This window comes from Cannabis sativa, chromosome 3, assembly GCF_029168945.1.
Source record: "Cannabis sativa cultivar Pink pepper isolate KNU-18-1 chromosome 3, ASM2916894v1, whole genome shotgun sequence".
NCBI classification, from domain to species: domain Eukaryota; kingdom Viridiplantae; phylum Streptophyta; class Magnoliopsida; order Rosales; family Cannabaceae; genus Cannabis; species Cannabis sativa.
In genome coordinates this window covers 21191829-21206680 of record NC_083603.1, presented here as the reverse complement: position 1 = coordinate 21206680, position 14852 = coordinate 21191829, and the positions used below count along the sequence as shown (strand labels likewise).

General features: G+C 34.6%; 2 protein-coding genes across 2 annotated transcripts; one reads left to right on the top strand and one right to left on the bottom strand.

The window, feature by feature from the left end:
- The first annotated feature begins 1059 nt into the window (after positions 1–1059).
- Positions 1060–5377, top strand: LOC133035972 (uncharacterized). Its single transcript, XM_061112430.1, has 2 exons — positions 1060–1064; positions 2179–5377. Exons 1-2 carry the CDS (start codon positions 1060–1062, stop codon positions 5375–5377), a joined length of 3204 nt encoding a protein of 1067 aa, XP_060968413.1.
- A 2175-nt stretch (positions 5378–7552) lies between these two features.
- Positions 7553–13217, bottom strand: LOC115710631 (uncharacterized). Its single transcript, XM_030638988.2, has 4 exons — positions 12860–13217; positions 12160–12425; positions 11789–11845; positions 7553–8131 (listed from the first exon to the last, which is right to left on the bottom strand). Exons 1-4 carry the CDS (start codon positions 13215–13217, stop codon positions 7553–7555), a joined length of 1260 nt encoding a protein of 419 aa, XP_030494848.2.
- Between the last annotated feature and the right edge of the window lie 1635 nt (positions 13218–14852).

Below are 14852 nucleotides of genomic sequence, written 5' to 3'. Positions count from 1 at the left end.
TTTTGTGCCATAACAATAAGGATGTTACCTTAATATAAGATCTCTTACCCACGTTATTCACAAAATTGAAAGAGGAAGCTAAGGAAGTCAATGACAATTTGAAAAGACCATCAAAGTAAAAAAAGTTTCCAATTAGTCAGAGTTAAGCATAATGTGAACATCATGATTGGCAAAATAATAAGAATATCATTGTTTAACCAAAAGCGGAAGCGAAACTAAGTTACTTTTAAAAGTAAGAACATTAAAAGTATTATTGAAGAGAATCTTAACTCTCAACTGTAATTCAAGAATAAATGTGTCAACTTAGATAACAACATCTCCAACATAAGTGCCCACTTTAAGCTTTGACTCTCTCTCACTTGACTTCTTGAGATCCCTTAGCCCCTTGTTGTGCTTGCTTCTTTTATAATTTTTCTTATCCTTTGTTGTGCTTGAGTTGAGAATTATAGTGAGAATATTCATTCTTTTTTTTTTTTTTGTATTTTTACGGAATTTCATATAGAAACCCCGATAGCAACTAATGGAACAACCTAAATCGCACCCAAAATTCACATAGCAAGCCACATAGAAAACACTAGAGAAACTACCAGAGCAATCCAAACCGTAACTTTAAAAAAGAATTAAAAAATAGTATGTGGAATAATTTTTCAACAGGTGATATATAATAATGAAAATAATTTTAAATGATCGCTACGGAAAAGTGTTATACGAACTATATTGGACTTCCATTATAAATAAAAGATTTTGTAATTACATGTGAAGCTGACATATTTGTACACCTAACTTCTCATATTCTTCATAGAAAAATTAAATGAAAATTAGTAATGTTAATTTATTTTAAAATATCTGCTGCAAAGCGCGGGTTGTTAACTAGTTGCATATAAATATAATATACACTATCATGTAAAATAAAAACTTCTAACAGACATTGACACTAAGAGGGAAAAGAGATTATAATTTATCCGCATATAAAAAAAATACTAAAGGCCCGTTTGATACGCAGGATTGGATTGGATTATTTATCTCACCCTGCTGGATGGGATAAATAATCCCAGACATATGAGGTTAGCTAAATTAGTTATCCAGACTTCTAACATGCCCAAATACTGGATTGGACAAATTAACCTATCTAATCCAATCCAGTCCTGCGTACCAAACGAGCCCTAAAAGTACTCACAAAACTTTTATCACAAAGTAAAAGTAAATGTACTTATAGGCATTGACACCACCTAATATTTTTTTGGAAAACTTACAAAAATACTGGAATTTGAGTTAATTTTTACAAAAATACTGTCACACGGAAATTTTTTCAAAAATACTGTGTTTTTATAAAACACCAGTAAAACACAAAGCAGTATAACTCAAAACAACAGTAGAACACTAGTAAAACACTAGTAGAACACCAGTGAAAACTTAATTAACACAGTATACTGCAGTATGAAACTTATAAAAAAACACATTAAAAAAGTAAAAAATACCGCCTAACAGTATTTTTGTAAAAAAATGACAAAAGTTAGTATACCATATAAATTTCCCTATTTTTTTTAATACTACAACGCTAACTATTTGATTATATAAAACAAAAAATCAATTATAACATAAGATTACTTATTTATTTATTTTTGTTTTTGATAAAAGAAGATAAATTCTCATTAAATCAAACATCATTACAACAAAACTAAGACAAGCTCAGCAACTCAGAACACTACTAGGCCGGTTGTTTACAACATTAGCAATAAATTTATTTTTTGAGGACATTTTCCTTCTGCCCAAACAACCAACTCTAATTTAAATACTTTAATCAATTCACCAATATTTTAACAGTGTTAGAAAAAAATTACTTATTTATTGTAGGAGCATGCATATAATATATCCATAAAAAATTCATTGTCAGAAAAAAAAAAATATACATCCATAAAAAAAAAATAAAAAAAATGAAAAATCCATATATATTAATAATTATTACTATAGGGTTAACTTTTTCATAATAACTATGGCACTATCTTCATTTATTTATATTCGATTAATGTTCCTATAATTTAAACATTCTCTTAATCCTCCGTCAATTTATGCTTTTACATCTTTTTTATTATTTTTTTTTTAGAAAAATGGCCTTATTAAAACCTTTTTTGCTTTTACATCTTAATTCACATGAAACGCCCTCTTAAACTGGAGTAGATCTCAATTCGGAAAACTTGATGTAACCATAAAGGAGCTTGAGAACAAGCTAAACTCTCTTCAGTGTCTCCCGGTGGGATCCCGTGACTGGAACCAAGAACGTGTTATTCGACAGGAACTGAATGAGTCATTAGAAAGAAAGGCGATTTACTGGAAACAAAGGGCCAGAATTTCTTGGCTCAAAGATGGGGACAAGTGCTCAAAGTTTTTCTTCCTATCGGCAACCATTAGGGGTCGTCGTAATGCCATCGAAAGTATCTTAAATAAGGATAATGTCTGGATCTCTGGCCGGGAAGCAGTTGGGCGTGAATTCCTGGACCACTTCAAGGGTATCTTTATGGAGAGTGTGAATTGTCAGGGTTATAACTGCTCCCATCTGTTCCCCGAGCAAAGCCCTCGGGAGGAGTTGGAGGCTATTATCTGTTCCCCGAGCTCGGATGAGATCAAAAAAACTTTGTTCGCTATGAACAACCATAAAGCTCCGGGTCCGGATGGGATGTCTGTTTTGTTTTATAAACATTATTGGGAATCGGTGGGTGAAGATTTCTGTGCAGCTGTTCATGACTTCTTCGTTAATGGCAGGATGCATAGAGGGATTAATGCTACTAATATTGTGCTCATCCCAAAGGTCCAAAATCCCAAACGCACAAACCACTTCAGGCCGATTTCTTTGTGTAACGTGGTGTACAAGGTTATAGCTAAGATATTAGCGAATAGGCTAAAACCTATTCTTCCTTCGATTATTTGCCCTACCCAAGCTGCTTTTGTCCCTGGGAGGAATATCCATGACAATAATGTGATTATCCAAGAAGTCATTCATTCCTTTAATCGGAAGAAGGGCAAGGAGGGGTTTTTTGCTATCAAAATTGATCTTGTCAAGGCTTATGACAGGCTGAGCTGGAAGTTTATTGATCATGTCCTGGAGTGCTCGGGCATCCCCTCAGATTTCCGTCGTAAAATCTCGCAGTGTATTTCAACCACGACCCTCAATGTGTGTCTCAATGGGGGGCAGGTGGGGAACATTACCCCCTCTTGTGGGCTCCGCCAAGGAGACCCTCTCTCCCCCTATCTCTTCATCTGGGCCGCTGAAGTCCTTTCAAGGTTGATCTCCCAATCCCTTCACCGAGACCTCATTAAGGGTATAAAGCTTAGCAGGGGTGGCCCGGTGCTCTCCCATATTTTCTTTGCTGATGATTTAATTTTGGTGGGGAGAGCTAATCTAATTGAGGCAAATGGTTTCTGGAGCTGCCTCGAGAGATTTTGCTCGTGGTCGGGTCAGCAGGTAAATAAGCTCAAAACAACTATTTTCTTTAGCAAGAATACCCCAATGGAAATGAGGCGTGAAATCAAGGAGGCTTTGGGCATTGACTATCCGGAGGGGTGTATTAAGTACTTGGGTCTGCCCCTTTTTAGATCAAGGCAAAAGGACGCTGACTTCAACTTTATCTTAGACAATCTCACTGCAAAGCTTCAAGGTTGGAAGGCCAAAACTTTGTCAAAGGCAGGGCGTGCAACTCTAATAAAATCTGTGGGCCTGTCGATGCCAATGTATGCTATGCAAACCACTAAACTATCTTCCCGAATGGTTAATCGAATTGATGGTTTGGTTCGAGATTTCTGGTGGGGCTTTGAGAAAGGAAACCATGGCATTCATCTGAGAGCGTGGGATAAACTCTGCCTTCCGAAATCTTTAGGCGGGCTGGGTTTCAGGAAAACTAAAGAAATGAACCTGGCATTCTTATCAAAATGGGGGTGGAATATTTTAAACGGAAGCCAATCTTTATGCTGCAAAGTGCTGGAGGCTAAGTACCTCAGGGGCAAAGATTTTCTCTCGTGCAAGTACAAAAATTCTGACTCCTGGTTCTGGAAGAATGTTGTGAAAGCTAACTCTATTTTAAGGAAAGGGGCTTGTAGACTAGTGGCTAATGGAGAGACTACAAGAATATGGCAGGACCCCTGGATTCCTCACCTAAAAGGTTTCTGTCCGAAACCAAGAGGGGACGCCTCCCCCAACCTCAACAATGTGGCTGATCTTGTTCTTGGCAGTGGCCAATGGGATAACCAAAAGCTGAACTATTCTTTTGACAATGAGACGGTCAATGCCATCCTCAAAGGAGGGCAACCCTCTGGTGTCGGGGTTGATAGATGGATCTGGACTCTGGAGAGAAATGGTCAATTCTCGACCAAGTCGGCTTACCTTGCTCAAGCCTTGGAAAGAGCTCCCCAATGTGTTGTCGCCCCCAAGCTGTGGAACAAGCTATGGAATAGCAAAGTTCTAGAGAGACATAAGGTCTTATGGTGGTGTATCCTGTCTAGCGCCCTTCCGGTAAGAGCTGTGCTAGGCACTAGATTCCATTTGGAAGATCAAAGCTGTCCCCTCTGTGGTAGGGGGGGCGAATCCATCGAACACCTGTTTCTTTCCTGTGAGGTGGCTCTCCATTTCTGGCGTTCGTCTCCTTGGGGTTGGGGTATTTATCCAGTGTGTGATACAGGAATTCGAGTCTGGGACTGGGTTAAGTTCATTTGGGATCTAAAACATAAAGGAGTTTGTGTTGAGGATATATTCCTCTACGCTTCTATTGTAGTAGATACCATTTGGAGAGTGCGCAACGAGAAGGTTCATAATAATTACCCTGTTGATGTTAACAAATGCATTGCTAATATTTGTAATTCTTATGCAGATATGTATGATTCCTTGCTCCATAGTCCTCCCCCAGCTTTAAAGGAAACTTGGTCCCCTCCTCCTCAGGATTGGATTAAGCTGAATTGTGATGTCAAGGTGGGTTTGGACAGCATGTGCATAGCGGTTGTGGCGAGGGACCATCTAAGCAGAGTAATTAGTGTTCGTACTGCTCGAGAGAATTTCTCGGACGTTTTGTGTGGTGAAGCGGCGGCCTGTTCTTTGGCGGTGTCAGTTGCTTTGGATCTTGGCTATAAGTATGTAATAGTGGAGAGTGACTCGAGTGTGGTTATCAACGCCATCAATGGGAAAGAGTCTCGTTGGGCAATTGATAATTACATCTCCTTTTGTTCTAAGTCATCCCACGCTTTTAGTAGTTGTTGTTTTTCCTTTATTAGTAGATCTTGTAATTTCGCCGCTCATAATGTGGCTAGGTGGGCGTTCTCCCATCAGACCTTTGGGCCCCTTCCAGTTGACTCTGTCCCGGAAACCCTGCTTTGTAATGACCGTGAGGTCTAACTAATTTTGCATCTATGATATTAACGCCTTTTATCAAAAAAAAAAAAAAAAATGTTCGATCAAATTAAACCAATTTTATTAATCATATTTCTAAACATAAATAAGTAATTATGGTGACATGCTATTTTTCACCAATTGTGTTTCAACAGAAACATGACTCCTCTCCCTCCTAATAAAATTTATATTATTGTATGTCTAAAAAGCATGGAAGCTTTAATTTGAAATATATATTATATGTACATATTTAAATGAAATTGAAGGTTGGTGGGTTATTTGTCCATTATGTTTGTCCAATATAGGCATATGAATTCGTATTTGTTGATTGTCTATTTAAATACTCTTTGCTTAGTCTTTTCTTAGATTCAAATGTTCAAGGACTTTAATTTTAAGAGGGAAAGAAATTTGAAAAATATATACATACATACAGAAGTAGGTTTAGATGTGACTTTTTTCAAAATTAAATATTAAGTACTTCTGATCAATGAGCTTGTGGGAGACTTGAATTTGACAATATATAACAAACTGTCTCTTTTGAAAAATTTAAATATTAAATCAAATATAATATGCTGACACATATACTGTGTGAAGAATATAATAGTGTACATTGCAAATTTAGTTTGGCAAGTAATAACTATCAATCAACATCATTCCAAAAAAAAAAAAAAAGTTATCAACAACACCACTATCAAACAAAACAAAACCACACAAATAGTTAAAACTTCCAATCTATTACAAAACTGAAGATTATCTGTTATAATATAGGGACAATATCATTATTATTATGTTTTTTTAGGGAAAGCTACTTAAGAGAATCCACAGTAATAAATTGGAATAGAATATTCTAATAATCAGATACTATCTTCATCCAACCAAATTGTATTTTAACATGAAACACTTTAGCTCAAAAAGAATAGAACAAAAATTAAAAATATCATCAATTAAATCATAAAAATACTAATTATATTTAAATGGTATATAGTTAAGAATAATTAGCAATTTTGCTCCTTAAACTTTCGACAGTATTAATTTTGATCCTTAAAATATACAGCTTGTTAAGAATCCCCCTTGAACTTTTACACATACAGAAATTTAGTCCTTCTGTTAGGTTCCGTCTCATTATTCCGTTTAAATGCTGACATGTCTTTTTAAATTAGTAACTTTGCCCCCTAAACTTTGACAACTATCAAATTATACCCCCTCAGAATAAAAATGAAAAAAATTCAACATTTTTTTTAGTAAATCTAAAAAAATTAACGTAGATCTTAAGAAAAGGTTATTTTGAATGATTAAGAAAATTAAAAAATAAATTAAATTTTAAAACTAATTAAGCCATTTAAAAATTATTTATTTTTTATTTGAAAATTCATTTAGATATTTAAAAAAAATATTAAAATTTAATTTTTATAAAAATTCATTTATTTTTTTGGTAAATCTGCAAGTGTATTAGATCAAACAAACACTTTATACAACCAAAGAGCACCCTCATAAAAGGCCTCAAAAAAAAAAAAAAAACTATAATCTTTACAATGAGTTGAACCAACTCTCTTCACTACTAGTTACATTTTTAGGCCATATACAAGTTATTCTATTCTTAATGACATCTTTAACTTTGCACACAACTCTATCACAATTTCCTATCTCTCCATTCCAATAAATGTTGTTTCGGGTGCACCAAATCAAGTAAACCAAGGCTATTGTGGCAGCAGCAAACACCTTCTTTTTGAAGCCATTGCATCTTGCCTTTGACAGCCACCTGCTTATAGCTTTCAAGGATACAGTCGTGGCTTCCCATTGCAGCCACCCTTTGATTTTAATCAAACAATCTTTCGAAAACTTGCAGCAGAAAAAGATGTGCTCTACGGTTTCACTGCTGTCATTACACAGTAGGCATATATCCTCTTCAATTACTCCAAATCTCATCATTCTTTACTTCGTCTTCAACTTCTCAAGCATCGCCAACCACGCAATAAAACTATGCTTAGGGATGTTGAACCGGTTCCAAACAATCTTGTCCCAAAACACTCTAGCCGACTGCACATGTAATGCTCGATAACCAGCAGCTACTAGATATCTGTCTTGTGCCGTGTTTATGGCACCAATACTCTTCATTTGTTCTTTCACCATTACCACTTTCTTCCAATACCAACTTGCTTGGTCTGTAGGTTTATATGTCCACTAATCCTCATCCTTGATGTAGACATTATGAACCCATTTAACCCATAGGTTATCTTCCTTCTTGGCAATAGCCCAAACATATTTAAAAAGGGCCGCTTTGTTCCAATCCGAGATACATCTAAATCCCAATCCACCTGAACTTTTTGCTTGGCCAACCGATGCCCAAGCAACTGCAGGAACTCCTGTTAAAGTATATTGTCCATTCCATAGAAAGCTACGACAAATAGACTCAATTTCACTTACAATTTTCTTAGGCAGCAACATCACTTGGCACCAATACGAATGTATAGCCATGAGAACTGAGTTAATAAGTACTACACGGCCAGCAAAAGATAAATTCCTCGAGCTCCAAGTTTTGATTCGATCCATCATCTTTTCCACCAACAGCTTGCACTCTGCTGAAGATATCCTTTTTGCACAAATAGGCACACCCAAGTATTTGAAAGGCAAGCTCTGCTTTTGAAAACCTGAGGCATCTAGAACCCTTTGAACTTCTGCCTCTGACATGTTGCTGCAGTATACCGTTGATTTAGAAGGGTTAGGAACCAAACTTGAGGTATTGGAGAAGAGCTTTAGTCCCTGCAACATGTAATAAAAACTCTTGAAGTCACCATTGCAAAATAATAAGACGTCATTGGCAAAGCTTAGATGGTTCAGTTCAAGACCTCCACATCTCTCATGGAAAATAAAGTCTGACTTCTTCCCAATCTTCCTCATGATTTTGGAAAGGTATTCCATTCCCAGAACAAATAAAAGTGGTGACATTGGATCTCCCTGCCTCAATCCTCGCGTAGCTTCGAAAAAATCATGTAATGATCCATTTATCATCAATGAGCATCGAGGAGTTCTGACACAAGTCATTACCAGGTTGATGAATATTGGTGGGAAATAGAATCCATAGAGCATCTCTTCTATGAAATCCCACTAAATGGTATCATAGGCTTTCTGAAGGTCCAACTTAATCATACAATTCGCTTTATTTTTATGGGAATAAACTTGAATATATTTTATTTTTCTCAAAAAATGTAGGTTTGTTTAAGTAAACATGACATTTTTTTTAGTTTAATTTATAGTTTTTTTTTTTTCAAAATAATTTTATATTTTTATTGAATTTTTAATTATTTTTCTTTATTTATTAAGATATGAATTTATAAATATAAATAAGTTTGATTTTTTATTCTTCAAAAAATCTTAGTTTATTTAAATAATTTATTAGATTGTCAATAATTTTTGTTTGATTTAAGATACGTATTTATAAATAAAATAAAGTTTAAAAATATTTTTTAAGAATAATATAATTTTTTTTAAGTAAAATTAATATTTTTTAATTAATTTAATATTTTTGTCAGGTTTTTTTTAATAATTTTTTATTATTTTTTCAAAATTAATAGAATATTATAATTTCCAAAAAATAGAATATTATAATTTTTAAAATTATTTTTTAAATAAAAGGGGCAAAATTTCATATTAATCAAAGTTTAGGGAGTAAAGATGCTAATTTTTAACGGTAAAGATAACAGAACCTAACAGAAGGGGCAGAATTATGTAAATGTTATACTTTAGGGAGAATTTTTAACAAGCCGTATATTTTAAGGGGCAAAACTAGGTAGTGCCGAAAGTTCAGGAGGCAAATATGCTAATTATTCTATAGTTAACGCATGAGAAACCAACTAGCATTAGATGGAGAAACCACCGCAGATTATGAGACAACCCCGTCAGGGCTGGCCTTGAGTTAAAATAGGTCATAGGCCAAAAAAAAATTTTGGACCCTTACTATAAAAATAAATAGTATTTTTTAAAAATTATTAACAAAAATATTTATATTTTTTAAAAGGTATTTTTTTTTATTTGAGCCTCTAAAATGAGTGGGCCCTAGGCGCGTGCCTAGCCGACCTATGCCTAGGGCTGGCCATGAACTCCATCTCTCTTGTAATGTGTAGGAATTTACTTTAAAGCCCCTACACCAACAAACAATCACTAAACTGAGTCTCCAAGATCAAAAATGACCTTTTCTTATGTTTGCTGAATAAACACTATTATCCTCATCCAAATCGACACAGTTTTGGTTTTACTCAAAAAATTTACCCTAAGAGAATCACTCTAGAACATTCAAAAAATCAATACTCACAATTTCAAAAATCCTAGTAGATAAACGTTTGAGAGTTCTAAGAGAAACACAATTCAAGATATTCACACACAAAGCACAAATCTTCAAGATCTAGATTGATCTTGAAGATTCACACACAATAATCAAACATAGAAAGCAAAGGAAACAATAGCATTAGATTTTCCCAAGGTTCGCCCCAAAAATTAGGATTACGTCCCTGAGCTCTCCCATAAAGTTGAAGAGGCTCTCTGCATTACCAAAGATCGATCCAAATCTGATGCGTGTCGTAAGCCACAAAAAATTTACTAATATTTATTTCCAATACATCCAATTATTTTAGTATAATTGTAAGTAAGGGTCGATCCTAAGAGGACTCTGTTTATTTTATTATTCAGAAATTAGTGTCAAAAGTTAGAAAAAGGGGGTTTTGAGATTGAGAGTGAAATGGCATAAATATTAAATAAAAACAAATTAAAAGTGAGAGTATGATATGAGAAACTAGTTAAAGGTTATTCACCACCCTCAACAATCATTCCTAATTCTTATTAATGAATGTAATTTCAATTTCCAATCAAATTAATCCTACGGATAAAGGTGAAGCAGTCAATTATCCTGATCTCCCTATCACATGTAATCAAGGTGAAGCGCTCAATAATTAACTCTTTTACCTAAGCAGTAAATCCACGAAGCATGCAATTTCTTTAACTTAGATAAAGCTCTGAGATTTAGGGAGACAGATTAATCTACGTGACAAATTAATGAAGCATATAATTCATTTAACCTAGGTTCTATTCTTCATCACAACTAAAATACCTTCGAAAATATTAAAAATTGCAATTTATCACAAACACTTAGAATCCTAGACTATTAGGTGAATAGTAATCTTAAGATGACGGTAGATTAAAGTAAAACCTAATTTAGCATCCGTCTAAACAAGATTAAAACAATAATCATAACACTGAACATAGAAGAATAGAAGCAGTTTGATATATAATGGAAACTAGAAATTAACATTCAATAATAAAACTAAGAATTCATGTCTCGAGTTTAGAAATAACTCTTAACTAAAAGAAAACTACTCAGAACAAGATATTATAATGATAATCATAATAAATAGTAAGAGTTTAAGGAGAAGAAAAGAACTATGATGAAGAACACTTTGAAGCTGCGATCATCGTCTCTTCCTTGCTCTCTCTAAGTTTCTATCTCAATTTGGTAGCTCTGGGGTTCTGAAATTCGCAGCCTAAAAGGTCCTATTTATAGTGCTTGAAAAGATAGATGAATCCTCTTAGAATTAGGATTTTTTTTCAAAAAAAAAAATTATAAGTACGACGCTACTAATTAGTATTTTGCCCATAACTTCTTCAATACAACTCAGAATTGGAGGATTCAAGATGTTTTAAAAATCTAAGAACGAGATTTGAAACTTTCATGTTGAGCTCCAAGTCTAGATCTTCCTCTAAAGTCATCAAAATTTTCAATTAAGTTTCACTTTGTAAAATCGAGCTTGCCGACTTCTACTATTTTCTACCAAAATATGCTAACATCCCTCCAAATGACTATAACTGAATAATTAGTCTTTAAAATATCCAAAACAATTAAAATCACACTAATCAATAATTTAAAGAATCAATTTAAGAATATTAATACATAAATTGATCATATTTATAAGAGAAACATGGATTCATTAAAATCTAAATCACGACTCAACTAGTATTCCCTTTATACTCGTCTTTTCCTAAAATTGTATTATTATTTTTACTTCCTATCTTTTAACTTTCTTGATTCTCTATGTGTTGCGAGGAACACTCTATCTCTCTCTACACTTCCAGATTTTGATCTCTAGCTTTGCAAGTCAATTGGGAAAGAAGGTTTTGTACCCTTTTAAACGTTTTGAGATGGCGACACCAAGTCTAACGGTCTGAACTAGTGAGAGTAATGACATCTACCAGCTCAGCTTGTTCTTTAATTTGTTTCTATTTTAGTTTAACTGAATTTGCTGTTGAGTTATTTGTAAGGGAGAGAAATATTCTTAGAGTATTAATTGTATTTACGGTTGTGATTTGTAAGGGGATTTAACCAAAAATTTCCACCTCAATCCTCTTACAGATCACAACCTAGGATAGTACAGTTTCTTCCTGGGGTCTTTTTCCACTCCTGTAACGGTCATCCTCAATTACTGATCCCTAGTAAGTTTAACAATGTTTGAACTTGTTTAGGGATACAACTTTAGTACCCACATCTATTGGGTTTTCTTCTGTAGAGACTTTCTATATTAGGACTTCTTCTTATGTGACCTTTTCTCTAATGAAATGGTATTTAATTTCCACATGTTTGGTTCCGTATTTAATTTCCACATGTTTCCCCTTAGATAGCTTCAATTCATCTAGTAGTCCTTTTATTCATATTCCTTCCTTTATTGCCTCTGTAACTGTCACATACTTAGATTTAGTAGTAGATATAATGCCACTACTAGTTGTAACTGTACTCTTCGGCTTACACAACTCCTACCAATTAGGTAGAAATAAGCCGATGTAAACTTTCTAGAATCTCTATCTCCTACATAATCTGCATCACTATACCCCTCCATGCATGTTGCATTAGATGTCTCAGTGAAGATTAATCTAGTGTCTTGATTCCCCAATAGGTAACTAAGTACCCATTTCATAGCACTCTGGTGTTCTTTCCCAGGATTAGACATGTATCTACTTAGAACACTTAAAGCATAGGCAAGGTCTGGCCTATTGCATACCATTAGATACATAACTGACCCAACAAATTTTGAGTATGGCACATTACTCATAGCTTCTATCTTTGCTAGTGTCGTGGGACACTAGTCCTTGCTTAGTTGGTATTGGTTTTTAATTGGTTGTTTTGTGATCTTGGCTTCCTTCATAGAAAATTTATTTAGAATTTTCCTTATGTAGTCTTTTTGTGTTAGGGTTAGGGTCCCTTTATTTTTGTCCCTTTTGATGTTGATACCCAGTATCTTAGTTTGTTTCCCTAGATCCTTCATTTAAAACCCTAATTTCAATCATCCCTTCATCGGGTTTACTTTAACCGTTTTTCTGCTCATGATGAGCATGTCTTCCACATAGAGTAACAAGTAGATAGCTTCCTCTATCTTAGTGCCTTTGAAGTATAGAAAGTTGTCATAGTAACTCCTAGAGAACCATTTCTTTGTCATAAAGGTGTCAAACCTTTTACTCCATTATCTAGGTGACCGTTTGAGTCCATATAGAGATTTGACCAGTTTATAGACCATTCTTTTACTGCCTTTTTCAATATACCCCTTAGGTTTTCCATGTAGATGTCCTCATCTAGTTCCCCATGCAGAAAAGTTGTTGTGACATCCATTTGATCTACCTCTAGGTTGTATTGAACAGCCAAGGATAACATTATCCTTGTAGTCTTATACTTGACCACCAGAGAGAATATTTTAGTGAAGTCAATTCCCTCTTTTTGTGTAAATCCCTTAGCAACTAATCTTGCTTTAAACTTGATTGGTTTAGAGTTGTCCCTTCCTTCTTTATGTTTAAACAACCATTTGCAAGACATTATGCTCTTGCCCTCAGGTCTTGGGACCACTTTTCAGGTCTTGTTTTTCCTTAAAGAACTCATTTCCTCATCCATAGCTCTGTTCTAGTACTTGCATCCTTCCCTTGAATAGCTTTTTCATAGGTTTTTAGTATCGTTTTGTTTAAGTTGGTAGCACTTAGAAAAGCATAAGCAAGAATCTCTTCCCATGGATTATAGATAAATTTCTGTGATGGCTTAGATGTCCTCTTGGCCATGTCCCTTGTCAACTAGTAATTTTGTAGATTCTCATCCTCCTATTGTGGTTCCTGATGGATATCCTCTTCTTGATCTTGGGTAGGGTGTTCTATGCCTTATTGTTCAGGTTCCACCTGAACTGGGTCCACCTGATCTGGGTCCACCTAAACTAGGTCAAGTGTGATCTGCATGGGTTACATATTGATAGTAGTACCTTCACTATTACTTTCTAAGGAAGCAACAGTACTTGAATCTTTGTTAGAAATACATGGAAAAATATCTTCCTTAAAAATAACATCTCCACTAGTAATAGTTGAGTCCAGGATTCTCCTTTACCCACGATCTATTCCCTTTTGTACCATCTGGATAGCTTAGGGACACACATTTCAATGCTCTTGGCTCTAGCTTTCCCACACTTTGATGTGCATAACCTGCACATATAAATACCTTTAGATTAGATAAGTCTGGTGGCTTATCTAACCAGACTTCTTTTGGGGTTTTAAGGTCAATGGCACTGGAGAGAAATCTGTTGAGTATATTAGCTATTGTTAAAATTGCTTCTTTCCAGAAGCCTTTGTCTATCTAGCTTGCATTAATAAGCATCACAATTTTTTCATTAAAGTCTTGTTCATCCTCTTTTCCATCCCATTTTGTTGGGGTGTGAGCTTTGTTGTCTTGTGATGGTTTACCCCTATCTTTTTGCTCTAACCCATGACCTGTTCTCATATTTTTAAGTCTTAGATTTGTCAATTTTCTAGAGTTTTCAATTCCACAAATTTATTAAAAATATCATTCTTTTGTTAAAGTAAATATACCCAAACTTTGTAGAATGAGCATCATCTATAAATAGAAAATAGGAACTTCCACCATGTGTAGGGGTTCTCTCTACATCCCAAAGACCTGAGTGGATATACTCAAGTATTTGTTTAGTTTTGTGAATTCCAGTTTTAAATTTAAGCCTATGATATTTTCCTAGGATGCATGATTCATAAAAATCAATTTTACTTACATTGTCTTTACCTAACAAGTTTTTCCACTCATGATCTATAATCCCTTGTCACTAATGTGACAAAATCTCTTGTGCCACGGGACTGCCTTCTAGTCCTCAGATTGCAGTGTTGTTACACTATGTAACAGGCTCTCCTTGTAGGTAGTAGAGTCCTTCATGCTTTTGGCCTTCGATTTTAGTCATGGAGCCTTTGTTTAGCTTTATAGTACCTAATTCAACTTTACTTACAATACCTAGGCCCTCTAGCACACTTAAAGATATTAAGTTTCTAGAAAAATTAGGCATATACCTCACACTTGTTAGTGTTTGATTTCTATTTGACGATCTGTCTTCACCGTTAGATTTAGTTCGTCAAGAAGAACAACCTCCACTAAGCCATTTATTTACAGTTCATTACTTTTGTTAATGAC

Coding starts and splice junctions, on each gene's coding strand:
- LOC115710631 (XM_030638988.2), bottom strand. CDS start 13,217: ATGTCTTGCAAATGGTTGTTTAAACATAAAGAAGGAAGGGACAACTCT. Junction 12,426..12,859: donor CCTAGATAATGGAGTAAAAG/GTTTGACACCTT, acceptor TTGTTGGGTCAG/TTATGTATCTAATGGTATGC. Junction 11,846..12,159: donor ACCTAATTGGTAGGAGTTGT/GTAAGCCGAAGA, acceptor TAAACTTACTAG/GGATCAGTAATTGAGGATGA.